The 20,763-nt window shown below is 32.3% G+C and overlaps 1 protein-coding gene across 1 annotated transcript in view; it reads left to right on the plus strand.

Annotated features, from left to right (window-relative positions):
• LOC132732356 (uncharacterized) overlaps positions 1–17,648 on the plus strand; it is an 85,992-nt gene extending 68,344 nt beyond the window's left edge. Inside the window, exons 4-5 of the mRNA XM_060718770.1 lie at positions 10,066–10,215; positions 13,001–17,648. Of these exons, the coding sequence (XP_060574753.1) occupies positions 10,066–10,215; positions 13,001–13,242 (392 nt within the window). The 3' untranslated portion in view covers positions 13,243–17,648. The remainder of the gene's footprint in view (positions 1–10,065; positions 10,216–13,000) is intronic.
• The last annotated feature ends 3,115 nt before the right edge of the window (positions 17,649–20,763 follow it).

Below are 20,763 nucleotides of genomic sequence, written 5' to 3' on the forward strand. Positions count from 1 at the left end.
AATATGTCCCTATTCCCCGCATCACATCCACCCCACGCGTACACACCTGAATTTCTATTTCTGGGGAAATGAAAGGATTATTAGGCTTAAATTGGGCTACCAAAACACACTACATTATCAGTATCTAGTTCGTCTGGTCATGTAATTCCCAAATGCATTTTAAATTTGATATTGCATAATGCTCATAAATGTTTAAACCTCTCAAATGTCAACATCATCACGTCGCTTATCAGAGATAATTTAATAATGAGTCACAATTTAATTCTCCATATCTATTTTGTGTGTATATGCACATGCAGTGCATTTAAGAACATGTACGATAATCTCAATGCCTTCAGAGTGCAATGACGCACAATAGCCCTTGTTGCGTAGTGTGGGGATAAATACTGCAAAATCAGTCAATAATCGCGCAAAACATGTACATTTATAAGTTATTACTTGTATATTTACTCTTTTTTAGATTTCTTAAAATCTTAGTACAATTTTCTCAAGTTTGAATTTTTTAAATATTTTGAATTATCTGAATGTATGCAGCTTATTAAAAATCTGCTAAATCAAAAACTTTTGATTGTACATATCAACAAATGAATTGCAAACAAATACCTTATGAATTCATTATTAGATAATTTATTTTCAAACAAAAAAAGAAGAAAATACTGAGTGAAAAACAGCAAATTCTTCGATATTGCAAGGTTTCAGAATTTTTTTGAATTTTTTTTTAAAATTTTTTTTTTTTTTTTTTTTTTTAAAATAAAAAAGGACCGTTTGTAAAGGGATGGTACCGGGGATAAAATTCCGATTACCGTTTCCGGAAAATAGGGGGCGATATTTAAAAATTCCAATTATTTTAAATTTTTAATTTTATCGAAATTTTAACAATATTTAATTTTTTCCCCTTTTAAAAAGGGTTTTTTTATTTAAATTTTTAAATTTTGGAAATTTTTGCAAAAAATTAAAGGGGGCCCAAACCTGGAAATTAAGAATTTTTTCCATAAAAAAACATTTTTTACATTCAATTACCCGGATTGGATACCCGGAAAAAAAAAATTTTTTTTTATATTTGATTACATGTTAATCAACCGTGGGTATCCGACGATAATCCACGGGAAAACATTGATTTCTTATATAGGCCTTCTTACGTAACGTTTGATTGTTATATAATGACGTTAACATTATAATATCACACAAGACGGATGAATAATTTGGTGATGACTTTTAAGTTTATAATATGGTATCATGTATAAAGTATCTGAAAGCAGAATCATATATTTTCCCGATCCTTATTTGTCTGATCTAAATATTCCCAAAAGTATTTAATATTTCATACCGTTCGCCATTATACAAGTCAATAAATTTGTTAAATTGGCAAGTGCATTACGTCACTGATCGAAACGAGAATTTATTATCACTGGCGAACGTTATTTTGCCCTGATGTGTCGCATTATTGATACATTTTGAACATTTTGATATATTGATATATTTTTAAAATATATAAAATATATATATAAAATATATATATTTTAATTTTTAGAAATCATCTAATAACTGAAGTCTATATTGGCGTTATTGAATATGAGAAAGTCCTAGCAATTTTCTACAAAATTGTGGTACATGTGTATAAAGAAAAAAATGATTTACCCTTAAGCAACTGAAAGAGAAAACAACAGATTCTGTCATCATTTAATGGTGGTTGATTTGTGTCATGTCGTATTTTTGTCCCAAGGGCGACGGACGAAAACACAAAAGTACGAAAAAGTCAAGATTTTGTCGTACTTTCGCTCCGCGGGGCACAAATGACAAAAACACGAAAATAGGACCAAGTACCACCATAATAAACTGTTGGAGGTAAAGTTTTAGACACGGTTGGGACATTTTGAAGGGGAGGGGGTGTAAATTTTTAGGGATAAGTGCATAAAAACATTCCCTGAAAAAATATTTGGAGTTTGGTTGTGTATGTTTAATAAATAAGTGTATAAATATTAAAACACGGTTAAATAAAACAAGATAAATTTCTCAAATAGCACAAGGTTTTAGATTTTCTCAGATAATGTCTATTTATAGCGTGAATGTCAAAATCAATTACATGTCATTACTCTGTGTTAATTACAGTAAGACGCCTTATTCTTGTAGTAAACGCTGCTGGTGATTGGGGATATAAGAAAACTGAAACGGCGTATTCTTTTGTGATACAAGTTATGTTCTAGACGAGTGTAATGACGCACAATAGTAAAACGAAGTGTAAACAGCCCTGTTTCTCTTTGTGGTGCTAAACCATACGCTAACGTTGAGGCTAGCTTTTGACGCTTTACCGTATATCGAAGGCACATGTAGACACTTCACCGTATATTGAAGAAAACTTTAGACGCTTTCCCGTATATCGAAGGTAACTTTAGACGCTTTACCGTATATCAAAGATAACTTTAGACGCTTTCCCGTATATCGAAGGTAACTTTAGACGCTTTACCGTATATCAAAGATAACTTTAGACGCTTTCCCGTATATCGAAGGTAACTTTAGACGCTTTACCGTATATCAAAGATAACTTTTGACGCTTTACTTAAGATGATAAGCCGTATAAAGTATGTATATGGAGGACGAGGGTAACTTAAGATGCTCTTCCATCTAGGGTAACCTAAGGTAATCTGCCGTATATGTATAGCTAGGCTTAGTGTGACATAAGGTAATTGGCCATATAAGTAAATCGTGGCCGAGGGTAACGTAGGGTAATCCGCCATAGTTACATGTATTTCGAGGCCGAGGGTAACTTAAGATGATATACAGTATATGAATAGCGAGGCTGATGGTAACTTAAGATGATATACAGTATATGTATATCGAGGCTGATGGTAACTTAAAATCATATACAGTATATGAATAGCGAGGCTGAGGGTAACTTAAGATGATCTACCGTATACATCTATATTGGGGTTGAGGGTAACTTAAGACTTTCTGCCGTATATGTATATCAAGGCTGAGGGTATCTTAAGATGATCTACCGTATACATGTATATTGAGGCGGAGGGTAACTTAAGATAATCTGTCGTATATGTACATGTATATCGAGGCTGATGGTAACTTAAAATGATAAACAATATACATGTATGTATATCGAGGCTGAGGGTATCTTAAGATGATCTACCGTATACATGTATATTGAGGCGAAGGGTAACTTAAGATAATCTGTCGTATATGTATATAGAGACCAAAGGTAACTTTACATGATCTACCGTACATGTATATAAAGGCTGAGGTAACTTAAAATGATCTACCGTATATCTATGTATATTAAGACCGAGGGTAACTTACGATGATCTACCGTATTTGTATATCGCGGCTGAATTTTGCCATTTTGTCACGATAACGTTATTAGACTAAGTTTAGACTGTGTATCGAGGAAATTGATCATTTGATATCATTTCCTGTTCAAAGCATAAATTTAAATTCTACAGTAATGATATGAAGAATTTCCCAGACGTATTTTCATCTATGAAATCTTACTTGCTTTTTTCTCTTTTTTATTGAAAATCGAACAACATCTTACAAATGAAAATAAACAGTAACGAAATGTTTCTGGTAAAATATTGAGGAAAATTTTGTCTCAAATATCTGATGAAATTCCACAATTGTTGGAAAATAAAACTTAAGATAGATATTATTTACATCGGATTGTTTCAATATATAAATGTAGAAGATATCTTTGTGAATGATGTGGTAATTTTGGATACAGAAGGCAAGGACGTAGTTAATCGTAATGAAGTTATTTACTACCTTATATGTTTGCCAAAACTGACAAAGTAAATTGTGAGTTAAAGCCACATTATGCCGGAGAAACGAATATGTATTTAGTTTTCAGAATAAATTATGGTTTTAGAACATGTTAAATGTTGATCACCGAAAGAAAGTTGCGCCGAATGTGAAAACGTTTGTCATGAAAATAGTAAGCGTATTTTGACTTCCATATAAAATACTTAATCACAGTTTAACTAATATTCAAAAAGCAAAAGATGGTTCAGGTAATTGGCCAATGAGTAATGTTTTGAAAATATAACAGGAGAGGAAAAATAAAAAAACTAACTTTTGTGAAATAAGAATAAAAGCATTTCTTAATAATAGTGGGGCTTTAAGCAAATCCGCCACTGAATAATGGAGCCTTATTTTCCACTGCCAGAATATCTGTCTAGTTTTTCGAGGAAATAAAAATGTGGATAATATCATGTTTTTGTTAAGAAAAAGAGAAGAAAAGATATATTGTCTTTTTAACACAGAAGTCAGCGAAGTTCATTTGATAAGGTCATGTTTTGCATTATTTGATTTTAAGGTATTTTTCAATTATTGTATAGTGTTATGGAATATGTGAATATTAATAAGCGTTCATTATTTAGGGTGAATATCTGATGGTCGCAATCTACAAGTTATTGTCCCCATAAGTAGGTCATCTTAATAATTATACCCACATAGAGTGATTGGTAGCACGTGACCTTTTTGTCAAGATACAGGCGTTATCTTAAGTTTTCCACTATCCAGTTATTAAATTATCTACCCATGGCGTTGTCTGAAATGTCCATGATCTAGTAATAATCGTAGCGCGTGCTGTACAATATATATTCGTAAAGTACAGCTTCAGTAGAAATAGATCCAATTATAGCATCGATATACACGAACAAATCAATGATAGACGTGTTTACGAAATCCATTAGGAAATTACAAGTGAATGTATCGTTCGGAGATAAATCCTTATAGCACTTTGGAATAAAATTACCGTACATTCGATAAAATCTATGTGTATTTTAATTCCGCGAGCATTTTAACTGTGTTAGATAAATCCTTACAGCACTTTGGTTTAAAATTACCATACACCCGATTAATTCTGAGTGCGAGCTTTTTAACTGTGTAAGACATATTCTTACAGCACTTTGGAATGAAATTGCCGTACACTCGTTTAATTTCATTCACATTTTATTCCGCGAGCATTTAACTAGTTTGGTGTTTGTTTCTGTTGGTATTTCATTCCGTAAGCATTCGATTAATGGAGCTTAATAATTCTCTGTTCTTTTTATTCTGCAATTATTTAATCCCGCGAGCATTTAATTGTGTTGGTATTTGATACTGTGGGAATTTCTTTCCGTAAGCCTTCGATTTTTTGATAACGTTCCCTTGCACCTAATTTTGGTAACAAATTGATGTTTTGTGACATTTTTTACTTTTTAATTCTATCTCAATCCATTGAGAAGATGCAGCACTTTGAAATCAGTTTTGATGGAAACAACAATACAGAATAGTGATTTTTTTTTGGCAATTTTGAGACGTCCCCCCGTTGCCATGGTAACAGGAAATTTACGATTGAGCATGCTGTTACAGAGGCTATGGTCCAGTCAACATTTGTGCCAAGTTTCATCAGTATTGAATCATTTTTCATAGTTTCATAGCAGTTTGAACTTGTAACAGGAGGCTTTTCAATGAAAACGGCCATTTTTCACAATATGCTCATTCGGTAAAAGATTAATTAAAAAATAAAAAATGTCACAAAACATCAATTAATAATTCATTCATTTTTTTATTCCGTAATTATTTAATCGATTGAGCATTGAATTGATTTCCATTAAACAATTGAACAAAATGTTGATTCTGAAAAGGACTTGATGTAAGGTGTTTGCAATTCTTAAAATGAAAAGATGATTGTTTCGTTTCCCTTGTGTTTGGATAATTGTGGTATGATTTACCAAAAGTTGAAACATTTGATGTTACTCCCCAAAAAGTGATTATTTATGGCATTTGTTATTACAAGTACAATGTTTTTATGTTTTCTCACAAAACTGGGGTCATTAAGTCAAGGGAAAGAGGAGACAAACCTCTGAATTTATTCTCTAATAAGTAGACATTACTTTACAGTAATATATCTTATTGTGACGGTTATTTTACTTAGTTCGCCTATTTGGTTAATTATGGAAGATTGTTTTTGTCTGTTTTGTTGATAATGACAAGGTTTTTGTATGTTTGTCAATTGTAACAATTTTTCTCTGCTTTATCAACCATGACAGGGGTTTTTTTTCAAATGTTGAACGCCGGTCCCAATTTCCAATTGTTATTTGAGATTTAGAACAAATATTCGGGAAACCATCAACTTTAAAAGACCTTCTATATATTGTTTTTCACCAGTTTCTCTAGAATTCAAGACCTCTTAATGTTTTATTTTTCAGACACATCCATAGATGGTCACCAAAATCAAATAGAAAGCAGCTTGTGGGAAAGCGCGTGCTGGAAACTTGATGCAGAAGTGCGATCCGAGGAATGTAAAGAATCGAAACCTAGTAAGAACCCGGATGTCTTAGAATTAGTCTGGCAACGCTTATGACCGGGTAGCATACTTCCCAAGGTGTCTGGGGAATAACAGTCAGAATAAAGCCGGTATAATTTGTACAAACTGAACGCTAAAATCGCGGTGTCAAATGCTATATAAATTCGACGCTAAAATGACAGCGTCAAACCCTAATATTCTGTGACTAAATGCTAATTTTTTCATTGTCAAGTTGCATTGAATTTACTATATACGTGTATTTTAAAAGATTGACTGTTATAATGGTGATTGACCAATAGTTGATACTGGAAAACGTTTGAGATAAAATATAAATCTCCATAAAATGTAAATAGCATGGCCAACTCTTTATAAACTGAACGTTACAGGTAATTTCCGTCGGAAATTTAAAGAAATTTTCTTGGGTCACGTGAATTATTTATCGTTTATGCAAATTGCATTACACAATTGAATAGAATTATGGCAAAATTTTAACTTATTTTTTACTTTCACCTGTTCACTCACTATGTACCCTTGTATGGGTATAATGTCCCTTCAAACACTAAAATTCCGTTTTATTAGTCCCCTACCGGTTTACCGGAGGGGACTTTAGGTTTACCCTCCGTCCGTCTGTCCGTCCGTCAGTCCGTCCGTCCACAAAACTGGATCCCGCAATAACGCAAAAAGTACTGAAAAATATTTTAATGAAACTTGATATATGGATAGATGGCAGTAATGGAGATTAGCACGTCTTTTTTTCTTTTCTTCCTATGTTGAAAATTCTGGTTGCTATGGCAACATAAATAGACTGAAAATATGGCAAATTTTACACACAACCTGGATCCCGCGATAACGCAAAAAGTACTAAAATTATTTTTATGAAAACTTGATATATGGATAGATTGGCAGTATGGAGATTATGCACATCTTTTTCCTTTTCTTCCTATGTTGAAAATTCTGGTTTGCTATGGCAACAAATAGACTGAAAAATATGACAAATTTTACACATAACCTGGATCCAGTGATAACACAAAAAGTTACTCGAAAATATGTTTATGAAACTTGACATATGGGTAGATGGCAGTATGTAAATTATGCACATCCTTTTCTTATCTTCCTTTGTTGAAAATTCTGGTTGCTATGGCAACAAATAGACTGAATTTTCAAGATTTCTGATCCTAGTTTTTAAGTTTTTTCACTATAAGTTCTTTATTTCTTAAGGTATTTTTTTTTCAAACTTTAAAAAATATAAGTTGCTTGTCATCAACCACATCATATGTGACAAGGTTTACAACTCTAGCAACAAAATTTATCAGAATTAACCTCCCTTGAACTTAAAATTTTCATGAAAAAAACATTTTTTTTTTTAATAACTTCTTTTTTTGAATGTATCTACTTCAAACTTCATATAAATGTTTCTTATTATCACTCAACATTTGTGAGTGTTCAATTACTCTATGCAAGGGACTATTTCCAGAATTATGCCCCTTTTGAACTTAGACTTTTTTTTGAGAAATTGGTCATTTTTTTACTCCAACTTCTTCAATCATGATAGGATTTTTTAAAAATGTTATATTTTGATAACAAGGGATGTTTTTAAAAAATAACTTTAGAGTGTCCCTTCAGTCTGTCTGTCTGTAACATAAAAAACTGTTTCCTGTGATTAACTTTTTAAAAACTTTTTTTTAACAAATTTACTTAAAATAGAAAAACATAAGTGAATGGCCAATGGCCCTTCAGAATGTTGCTTGGGCTCTTACCGGTAGGGGACTTATGGATTGCTTGCAATACTATGATAATTGCTTGTTTGTATAGTTTTATAAAAAAAAACGATAAAAACTAATCAATAAGGCCCCATTATTCTGGCAATTATGCTTTTTATATGAAATTAAAAACTGCTATTTCGGAATCCTTCGCGCATGTTCCGGTGCTACCAATTGAGAAATTTATTACAAAAATCTGCCGATGCGTTCGTGTTACAAATGCGCTTATAAATGAACAAACGCATATGGTTATTAATAGATTGGTTGGTATGCAACTTTCCGCAATCTTCACTTTTTATACCAAACCAACGCCTATATATTTTATATGTAAATAACTATATATGCATGTATATAGACATAGAAATAACTCTTGTGAAACAATACCAGTAAAAACAGAACAATATTTGTAGAGCTGGCAAAGAATCACCCTTGTGAAACATTCATAGTCAAACTAGCGCAGTTTTCTTGTATCATTTATTTCAGTGCAAAAAGGAACAAAAATGATATTGACATAAATGATAAAATGATAACTTTATCCAAAAATATCACGTAATGTTTAATTTAAGTTTTATATCCTGAAAACTTTTTGATGAATAATTACAAATGGGGGGGTCTCGTTATACTTTGGACTTTTTCAAAAACCAATGGCTGCCCTCAATAACATTTGGTCTGCTTTAAAATGTTATTTCATTTACCTTTCAATGTTTTCTTAAATGATAAATTCTATATCAGAAACTTGTTTCAGCTCTATTGCATAAAAATGATTCATTCTAACTTATAGTTCTTGATGTAAATCAATGCTAAAATTATCTATGAAAATTTTCTATTTCTTTTTTTTCTATTTCATTAATTTATTGAAAAAATCTTTTATCGTGAAAACTGATATTTCTGTTATAGTGAAAATCGAGATTTCATATACATATTGATCTATTCCCCTTGTAACAATGCGCTTTAACCAGTATCACATCGAGCACGGCTTTTCCGCGAGTTTGACATTTCTGTTTGTAACAGATAAGGCATCTCGTGTGTACACACTTTATCCTGGCACTGTAGACGGTCGAGAATGAAGGTTTGCCGTTATCCTCTATAGCATAACCTATGAATAATTTATCAGTGGTAATGAATGCGTAATGTTTTGATGCGCAAACCATTTTAGCTATTTGTCTAATACCATTATGGCAATCATTTGCGTCCTAATTTGTTCCTAGATATTTTGTCTCGGCGTCTTGATAAGTTTTATCCTTAAAATTATCAATGCCATCGCTTTTATTCATGCCGAGAATTTTAGTGTGTGTTTACAATGTTGCAGTCACCATCATGTTCGTCGTCGTCGTCAACATCACATTATTATCATTTTTGTCATCATCATTGTCATGAGCCATTCCATCAACTTGTTCGTTGTTTTTTCTTTAACATTTTGTGCCTAGTTATTAATATTGTTGTAATTATCAGAATCACCTTTATCACTGCCATCAAAATCATCACCAAAATCATCATCATCATAATCACCATCAATTTCATCATTATTTTTATTATTACCATCATTTCCATCAATATTTTCATCATTATTATCTTTATTATTATTAGCATCATCATTATCAACTTCACCCGTATCATTCTTATCCAAGTGATCAACGTAAACATGTTTTTTTAATCAATTTCCCTGCATACTTTCTTTATGATCATTATTTTCATTATCGTCTTTGTTAAGATTATAAGTTTTTGTTAGGCATCACCTATTCTATATGTTTTTTACCTTTTATTTTATGCACAATAATATTTTTGTTTTCCTCTTTTAAATTTTATGTTACATGTTCTACATCTTTTACTACCACTTTATCATTGTTGATATCGTTTTCTTGTAAATTAAATAATGTAAATATTTTCTTAGCTATGTATTTTATACTTTTACCTTGCTCTTTAATGTGTGCCTTTTCCCTTTCTCTAAGGTCTTTCCTTGTATTTCCTTGTTATTTTCTTATTGTGTTTATGTTCTTATTATTATTTCAGGTTGGCAAAATGCGGTCATAGGGCTCATGATATTTTCTGCGGCCTTTGGTTTTGTCGCGGCTATTCTAGCCATGTTTGGTGTATGTACATCACCATTACCGAAGAAGATATACTACTTCCATTCAGCCGGAGAAATATTTTTTGTTTGTGGTAAGATCATTAGTTTTCTTTGAATAATTCCTCTGCGAAAATGCTACATTTCATTAACAAGTAAATGGCACAGTATACTTCATTAACTTGTTTTTATGCCTTGATACATATATTGATGTATTCCATACTAGGACCAGATTATTCCTCATCATCAACTTCATCCTATATGACAAGGGTCGTAACTCTTGTACGTAAGTTCTAATAATTACGTCCCCTTTGAATCTAAAATATTGTATAAAGCTGATACTTTTTGCTTAATCTACTTCAATATATCCGGATGTATTGAATAAGTGGCGGAATGGCCGAGTGATTAACATGCGGACTGGTAATTCAAGGATTACTATCCGCTTTCTTTCTTACCCTGTCAGAGGCGAGCTGTTGTTTCTTTGAGAACAAACTGTACACTCATTGCTCGATATTGGTTGGTTTTAGGGACGGATTCTAGAGTGTGTTTATGAGCTATAGTCACAATCGAACTTAAATAAATTCTTCATAAAACAATGCATCCGGAATTGACTATAACTTAAATGAACTGTACCTTCTCGTCCTACATTAGATATGACAATGGTGTTAACTATTCAAGACATTGTATTTAAAAAGTTGAGCGTGTTGCCTTCTCTGACAGTTCTTTGTATGAGTCGAAATAAATAATCAATTAACAAACATACACTCGAGACTTTTTTTCTTATTGATGCACTCGCTGTTTTCCTATTGAATGTATATCTTCAAAGAAGGTCTAAGAATTGATATTTGGCTTGAGTGCATTCAAAACTGCAGATCTAGATGAAATACAAGATTATTTGTACAAACATGTCCATTCACCTTTCATTTAAGTGCTGCCTTAAAAGCAAACGTCCTCTTTATGGCTTTATTAAACAGTTTTGCATTTAGGCGTTCTTCATGAATTATGTATGCCTTCTGATGAATTAAGAGACGGTTTTGTTATTGCAAAACATGCATTTTTATATGTTCGTGGGCGGACTAAATTACCAGAACGTAGCATAAATAACACGTCCCGTGAGATCGATGGAAAAACAATCTTCAAAATATCCAGTTTCGTTAAGCAAATGTTATGTGCATCAGTGTAAAATATACCAGTATCGGTAATACGGACATCAGTCTTGCTAAATGAAGGCTATTTTCTTATTTGTTGGGTTTGACATTACTGAAGACACATGACAATAAACCGAGTTTCCGTCAGTCCGTATAGTTGTAAAGAATGAATCCAAATTTTTCGAATCTTTCTTTGATTCATGATCATGAGATCACCAAAAATGTGAGTTTCCTGTTGTACATGTATATTTGAGCATTAAACATTGCATATGGAACGCCCTATCAATTACCCATAATCCTTCATTAAAGTGCTTTAGCAATATGACGGAAATTGCAAAAAAAGTGTGATTGTGGGTCATCGGCGGCGAGGTGATACAATGTCAATAATTCATTATTTCTTCAGTGCTTTCAGGTCCGATTTTGTACCTAAATAAAAAGTATATAAAATGACGGTGAGGACTTGTTTAATGTATTGAAACGAAACCGAAACGACAACATAGCTCAAAATTATAACCATTTCAGCACAGCTCATATAATTGTAATAAACATGTCTTGCTTCGAGTTTGGGCTTTCCAAAGGCAGTTAAAAGAATGTCATTATCAAAAGTTATGGACATGATTATTCATTTGGGTAGCCAACAGAGACATGGTCAAATGGCATGGAATAGAAGCACAGCCCTGGTGATATAAATGTAGATTAGTTATGACGTAGCATTTCTAGTACTGGTATTATGCACGTAAGCAGCTTCTATTGTCATCTTAACTTTGTAAGATCACGTTAGCCATTCCTTTGCCTTTCTCGTGCAGCTAAACTAGAGTACATACATGTACGTAAATTCAAGTACGTGTTCTGTGTACTTTAATATTTTGCTGACAATGTTTTCTTATCTAAATTATGCACAGATACAATCCAAATTATTCATAAACAATTAGCATTATTCAGTGACTATGAATAATTTCTTGAAAGTCTTAGAACGATATATTTGGGCGTATAGTTTAACATATTCTGATTCATTTTCTGCGAACACTGATAACTTTACTCCAGGCAGTGATTCAATTGTTGTGGGTGATTTTAAGATACAAGTTTATCGGAGAGGGAATGCTGAATCGTAAATATTTGAAGTATGACGTCATTACTCGTTTCTAAGTTTAAAAGCAACACTATGCTTTTTAATCCCATCTTGCAACGGTGTTAATGTTAAGGATAACGGATATGTGAGCCGCCATATTGTTTTTTCCAAAATGACGTCACATTGGAAAACACCCCTTCGCGTGACAAAAATGTTCTAAAAATAGGTTATGCGAAAACTGACGAAAGAATGCAAGGACGACTTTAGATTTTATATGATTTTACCCATTCATTTGGGGTTCGTATAATCAGTATATAAAGTCTTCTATTTTGAGAGCTGTCCAACCAGCTGATGGCGGTTTGTTTTCCGGAATAAGCACCCCAATCATATCTGTAATTTAATAAAACTACTGTCCGAATCATGTATTCATTTCTATTTTCAGCATTGTCAGTAATTTTTGTCTAAATCACATTCTCTTTAACAGCTGTCCTAATTATGTATTCATTTCCTTTTTCAGCATTGTCTACAACTGTTGCCTTAATCACATTTTCTTCAGCTGCTGTCCTGTGTATTCATTTCTATTTTCAGTACTGTCTTCAACTATTGCCTTAATCTCATTTTCTTCAGCTGCTGTCCTAACTGTGTATTCATTTCTATTTTCAGCATTGTCTACAACTGTTGCCTTAATCATATACGCAGTAGCAATATCCATGGACGAAAGTATTCGTTCCCACACCTACGGCAGTGGCTATGGTCTAGGGTGGGGTGGAACTGCCTTTTTCTTTGCCGCATCCTTCTGTATGAGCCTTGATGAACTTGTGCGTGAGTCTGCACAAAATAAGTGCTGTAGATATTTATGCTGGAGGTCAAGGTCGAACGATAGAGACAATTCACAGAATGTATGACGGCGTAGTAATTGGATAGCTTTAAATTTGTGTACGACATATACAGAAATATTGCGCTGCTTAAGATGTTACGTTTGAAAACTCAAATTTCGAAGTCAGGTGACCACAAAATTTGCTTCTAGCCACTAAAAGTAAATAAAGTCTACAAACAAACTTGTCGAATCGTGGAAAGACAGTCGATTTGTGGATGAGGACAAATTCGTTATAAGAATTGCTATGTTGATTCTCTTAATTTTGTCAAATCGAAGTTTTCATTTTGTGCAGAGATTGGAAACTGGTCTAAATTTGTCAATTTTCTTTTTTTTTCAGTAAACAGACATCACACAATGTCACGCTTAACGTAACTGTACATACAATTTAGAAATATTATCTGAATTGATGAAAGTACGCCTTGCACACGTGGAAAAATGACGTTTCTGATAAGATATTTATCATTGCACTCAAGCTTCTCTTTATATACACCTTACATTACATACTGTGTTATATTGCCAACACTTAACTTTTCTTAGATATAAGTTCAAAATTGTTTTATGGTGTTAAGGACTTCTGCCCCTAATGAGCATGTTTGAAAGTCGCCATTTTGGAATTTTTCTCATATACTAAGTAACAGTAGAAAAACGCCCTATCACGTGATGTTCTAAAAACAGGTACATTTGTATGCGAACATTGTCGAGGCCGGCTATTACGATATTATCCGACATAGCCGGTATTTACCGATTCTTAAGGGTATGTAATTCTATTGGGTAAAATACATTAAAAGCATTTTTTATCAAAAAGAAAATGTCGCAAAGAGCGTTAAATTCTCAATAGTGTGTTAATCAATTATGTTGTGTAAGTTTCAAATATTTATATGTTATTGCATTTTACAAAGTTTCTCTTTTGTTAAAATAGGCACTATGTTATATAATTTGTTTTATTAAACAATGTTATTCTCTTTTTTGTGCTGACGGATTTAGATATTTATATGATTTTATTAATATACAAATATATATAGCATAATAATCATTTTTGTATACGTTTGTTTTTTTATTAAAGGTCGGGGTTTGTTATTCAACATTAATGAAATAAAATTTGTCTGATTTAATGACATTAATGCTAACTTTAAAAATCACTTACCTACTAAGTGGTTGAAATTATCTTTTAGATTTTGATACAATGCTCATATGATACAATGTTTTTACGAGATAGTTTTAAATAACAAGTTAGTTCCGATTAGACAAATCAAGTGCACCGAAGAATTAAAAAAGGAAACAATCTCTTGGGCAAAATATAATTTCAATCACTAACGCTGATTAATCAATAATCAAAATCATTTTATTCCAAAATCATGATTAATTTTCTCATATTAAAAATTCCATTACATTTTATTTTAACAGTAACATAGTGTATGTTACTATTTTTAGAAACATACATGTATATGTTACTATAATTAGTATCAGTGTGTGTTACTATATTTAGTAACATATCTGTCTTTTTATAGCAGTTTATGAATTATTAATATCTATTAAATATAAAAAGGTTTCACGGATTTTGGATTTCATTCTACACTATGAATGTTAATAGGCCTATGTCAAAAAGATATAAATATGACATCAATTTACAGACAGTTGCTACAAATTATATTTCACTTTTTTGCTTTTTTTTTAACTCATCATGAATTTATTATTGTAGTCTGAACACTATTTATTTGTAAACAAATTAATAAGTAGAGTTTTTAAAGACATCAAATGTGAAGAAAATATACATTTTTTCTCATTTGTATATATTTAAGATAATTATTAGAAACAAGAAAATTAAAACATTTTTATAACATTTAATAGAGTTTTTTTTCAAAAGCATGAATGGCGGCCGTGAACACTCGCCCATTTTGAAATGTATCTGGTTATATAACACCGTTAGTATTGGATTTAAAACAAGACTCATTAAAATAAAAGATAACTTTATTATTATTTCATAGAAGAAGAACTTCACTGTACTATATAACATGATGTTATCTCTTTTTTGAGTGTGACTAAAAAAAGGATTGGAGCACCACACTAAATACCGTATTCCGGTATATACCGGACAAGACGCTTGAATGATAAAATGCTAAAATCTTGCCTTTTCACCCAACGGAATGAACTTTAAAAGGTCTAATTCATCTTTTCACACCGATTTATGTATGATAATGCATGAAAAATGTAAAAACCGGCGAAAAAAAACGATATTTGTCTATTTTGTGATCATGATTTTTGCAAGCGTCTAAAGGTACTGCTCCAATCCTGTATTGAGTTAAATCCCTCTTTTTTTTTCACTTACATGTATACTTGTGTAACATTTGGCATTATCCAAAGTTGATTTTCAGTTATAAATATGGTCCCGCTCAATCCGGTGCTAGAGGGCGTCACAAATGTTACATAGTCATTTGTCATTCATAAAGTTTCTCAGTTACACAAAACATTCGGTTTTAATTCAGTCTGCGAGATTTTTTATGATATTATTTAATAATATATTGTAATGATTAATTTGTTGTTATAATATTAGTATGATCATAAACTCAAAATGATTTTTGATATTCAAAAGTTAATATTAGTGGTCAATATTATATGGTTAATATAATATATTATTCTCTTTTTGTTAAGATTTTGTTAAGTTTTCACTGCAAAGCAATAAATTAAATACATGTACAATCTGTTATTTATCCTGAAAAGAAACGTTTTTTTTACCTCAACAAATTACGAAAGTTTTATGCATTCAAAAACAATCTTACTTCAAAATATTGTTTCTAGATATGAGGTGTGTTTCCATCTGTCTGTGTGTGCCAGTGAAAGTTAGTTTTCTATTGTAGGTACAATGTACTTATAAAATATTATTCTGACATTTCCATTTGTTGTCTGTGAACTAACACATTATTATTATTATTATTATTATTATTATACCCCCGCACAACAAAGTTGCAAAGGGGTATACTGGAATCATCTTGTCCGTCCGGCCGTCGGGTGTCCGGCCGTCGGTTTTTCCTTGTCCGCCTAATAAGTTAAGATTCCTTTGACCCACAGCCTTCATATTTGGCATGGAGGTTAGTCATGATTAGTAGATGATCTCTATTGATTTTGAGGTCACTGGGTTAAATGTCAAGGTCACATGGGCCTTGACTGAAAAAAGCTTGTTAGCTCAATAACTTAAGATTCCTTTGACCTACAGTCTTCATATTTGGCATGTTATTCATGATTAGTAGATGACCCATATTGATTTTGAGGTCACTGGGTCAAAGGTCAAGGTCAGACGGGCCTTGAATAAAAAAAGCTTGTCCTCCAAATAACTTAAGATTCATTTGACCCTCTGTCTTTATATTTGGCATGGAGGTTAGTCATGATTATTAGATAACCCCTAATAATTTTGAGGTCACTGGGTCAAAGGTCAAGGTCACATGGGCCTTCACAAGAATCCTTTGACCCACAGTCTTCATATTTGGTATGGAGGATAGTCATGATTATTAGATGACCCCTATAGATTTTGAGCTCACTGGGTCAAAGGTCAAGGTCACAAGGGCCTTAAGTTCAAAAAGATTTTCCGCTCAATTGCTTAAGAATGATTTGGTCAACAGTTTTCATATTTGGCATTGAGGTTGGTTAGACTAGTAGATGACCCCTATTTATTTTGAAGTCACTAGGTAATAGGTCAAGGTCAGAAGGGCCTTGGCTAAAAAAAGCTTGTCCGCCCAATAACTTAAGAATTATTTTACCCACAGTCTTTATATGTGGCATGGAGGTCAGTCATGACCATAAGATAACCCCTATTAATTTTAAGGTAACTGGGTCCAAGGATAAGGTCACAGGGGCCTTGACTAAAAAAGGCTTGTTCACTAAATTGCTGACGAATGCTTTTGTCAACAGTCTTCATATTTGGTATTGAGGTTGTTAATGACTAGTAGATGACCCTTTTGATTTTTAGGTGACTGTGTCAAAGGTCAAGGTCACAGGGGCTTTTTTACAATAAGCTTGTCTGCTCAAATGCTTAAGAATGCCTGTCCGCAGTGTATTGATTTTCACATTTTCACATTTTAAGCATGTTGAACCTCAGATTTAGCAGAGAGGTTGTCCTTGGGCTCTAAATGGCCACTGTTTATTCTGGCAAAGTGGTATGCGGGGGTATTCAGGCCATGACAGTGGCAGTTATAGTTATTATTATTATTATCATTATTACTATTAAACCAGCTCCAGAAAATAACCATAAAGTTTTAGATGTCATATCCCATATTTAAAAAAAAAACAATGTGCTCAAGTTCAAATATTTATATATATAATTTCGAAACAAAAATAGTTTATCATATTACATTTTAGTTTTAAGGTACACATGTACATTATTATTTTTATGACAGTTTATCTTTTTGTGTTTTCCGAAACAAAATTTCAAAATGATTCTTTGTTATTCCTGAAAGATCTCGTGCTTTCACAACCAGTACAAAGTCAATCAAGATTGCACAAAAGCTTGCAGCCAGACGCTCTTTACTGTCGGTTGATCTGTTTCAATGTTTTTATGTCGAAATGTCCGAATATTCCAACCAAAAAAATATATACAAATTCAACATACTATTATAGTATCAGGGCTGAATGCAAAAAAAAAGTAAATTCACAGGCATTATATGTGTGCTTTGTAAGGAAATTAAACAAGTATTTCTATTTAATATTGCTGATGATTTGTTTTCTTAATGTCAAACGTTTATGAGTGTTTCAACTCAGGTTGTATGGTATTAGTTTTAATAGGGGGCTTTTGTTAACAATACATTAGTAGTTACAAGTATGTATGAGCCGCGTCACGACAAAACCAACATAATGGGTTTGCGACCAGCATGGATCCAGACCAGCCTACGCATCCGGCCCCAGTTGTCAAAAATCCATTCTGTTCGTTACAAAACCTTATAACAAGTTAAAAAAACTTATACCCAAAAGCATGATCCTGGGTCAGACTCCGGAAAGCCAGGTGGGCGATCCTTTTTGGGCGAAAAAGCACTTTTTGGTTTTTGTGACGCGTCATATATTTCTATTTGTGCTTGCCCGTTTCATTAAAAAATACCCGTCAACTTCGAAGAGCAAAATCCCCCTTTTTTTTGGTTTTGAAAAAAAACGAAAATTTTCAATTTTTTTTTGTTGAAGGGGTTTTTTCCCCAGAGAGGGGTTTAAATTTTATTATGAAGTTAATTTAGGATGATTTTTGTATAAAAGGGGACACTTTCCCGAAAGGGCCCCTCTGCTTTGGGAATTTCTGCTAAAAAAATTTTTTCCCGACAGATGTTGGTTTTTTTCTTGTTTTTTTTTGTTTTGTTTTTTTTTTAGAAATGATGATATTTTTTTAATCATTTTTATGGATTTTCAACTAGTCTTTCTATACTTAAATCAAAAAATATTTGTTTAATTTATGGTTTAACTTAACTACTATTTCATAATCAGAACATGTTATTGTACTACGAATAATTTATAGTATAGGAGGTTTTCTGATGGTACATGTAGATCATTTGACCTATTGGTAGAAATGAAAAGTTCGTGCAGGATGCTGTCTATACATGTACCAATCTATTTTAATTTTATTTATTCCCCCGTCCCCCACAACCCTACTTGCCCAATTCATTTTTATTCTGTTACATATTTCAATATATTTTATAAATATATATTTTATTTGCTCATAACCTCACTTCTTTTCCGAAGAAGTTTACCTGTATATTGACATGGAATCGGAAAAAAATGTATATTCTCAATTAAGAAACAATTGGTTAATTTGACATTGTTGAACTTTTAAAGGTAAAAGCACGTTATTGTGTATGTTCAGTGCTTTAAAGTTACAATTGTGCTAAATGCCGTCACAATGACGTTTTAATTAAAGTATTTTCCCCTCATTTTCTTTTCATTTTTTTTTTCATTTACAATGTATCATTTTTGGCCACATAGCATACATATATAAATTATTCTGCCAAGTTGTACCCTTTGAATATTTATTATATTCTGCCTTGCATAAATCAGCTATTGGCGCCACTTTCATAAAGCACATTTGCGTTCTTTATGCCAAATCAGACATTCTCACATTATTAAACCGTCATTATTATGTCATACTTATATATAAATCAAATTACAACACTGTCTTTCTTTTTATTCTTCGTTTCATTTGTTTACCAATCTATAAAGAATACATTGCACTGTTATTTTTATTACACTGTTTTTTCAATTGTAAATTGAAGTTTATTTGAAATAAATCTTTACTTTACTGTTGTTTGCTAGTTTTGTTGCCCCCCCCCCCCCCCAAAAAAAATAAAATAAAACGGTGCATGATACTTATAAACTGCACTCAAAACTTTGTATTTGACAGCCGTCTTTTAGACAGAGTCTGTCCCGTAGCCAGGGTGCATTTTTGTCTGCTTTATTGTTAATGAGATATGGAAAGAAAGATCTGCTACGGAGAATGACGTTCACGAAACGCAACCTCTATATACAACCTCCTTTGTCACAGAATATCAAAAACACCCTCGGTAGGGTACTGGGCAAAGAGTTATTGTGCCGTTATCAGAATGTAATACAATCTCCTTTAATGTCTAATGTAAGTCAATCTGGCAATCATATATGTTACTTAAATCTGGGTGGTTCTACTACTACTACTACTACTACTACTAATAATAATAATGGATTAGTAATCTTTTAGAAAAATATATGCTACATAATTTTGAAACCTGGGCAATTTAATAATAACTGTATTGACTTGTTTGCGCTGAAGCGATGGCCTTATGGTTAAGGTGTCTCCCTCTCATCTCAGGGATCATTCGTTCGAGCTCTACTGGGGAAAATATGACACTGTACCGGGTATAGTGCCCGGAAACGGACTCAGTTTAAATAAGCTTCAGGCTATCGCCATAATCTGATTTAAACTGAGTATTCATTCTTTTCAGAAAAGAACAAAGTTTTCGTTATTAAAGAACAAAAAAAAAGAATTATTATAGATAGTAAAGTATCAATTTAACGACGTAACTGCTAGCGAAAAAAGAGAATTTGTTGGGGGTTTACACAAAAAAATTTGGGCAAATTTGGGGGTTTAAAAGTGGAAAGAACAAAAATTTGCAAAGGAAATTTTAATTTTAAACTGGAAATAGACAAACTTTAAAACCAAACATCATTTTCCATAAACACCTCTCACCTCCTACATTTTTATTGGGGTTTCAAAAAATTTTAAAATCATTTAAATTTTTTAGTAAATTTAAAAACAAAGCGCCCAAGGGCGAATATTTAAAAATCCAGCTTTTAAAAAATTCGAGTAGCAATATGGAAAAAAACAAAATGCTTTATTTAAGTAGAAGGGTCAATGGTATATTATTCATGCTGTATTGTTAAGCTTGCATGGTGTCGCAACTGGTATGACCTGTGTTTTCTTTTTTATAACAAGCAATATGTTACTGATCGTGTAAAAGTGTTGATTAGAATAAAATTCAAATACATGTATACAATTAAAACATAAATTTACATTATCATGCAGTGGCGGATTCAGGCCCGGGCTTCAGGG

This window comes from Ruditapes philippinarum, unplaced genomic scaffold (assembly GCF_026571515.1).
Source record: "Ruditapes philippinarum isolate M1 unplaced genomic scaffold, ASM2657151v2 ctg1551_1_1_1_1, whole genome shotgun sequence".
NCBI lineage: Eukaryota > Metazoa > Mollusca > Bivalvia > Venerida > Veneridae > Ruditapes > Ruditapes philippinarum.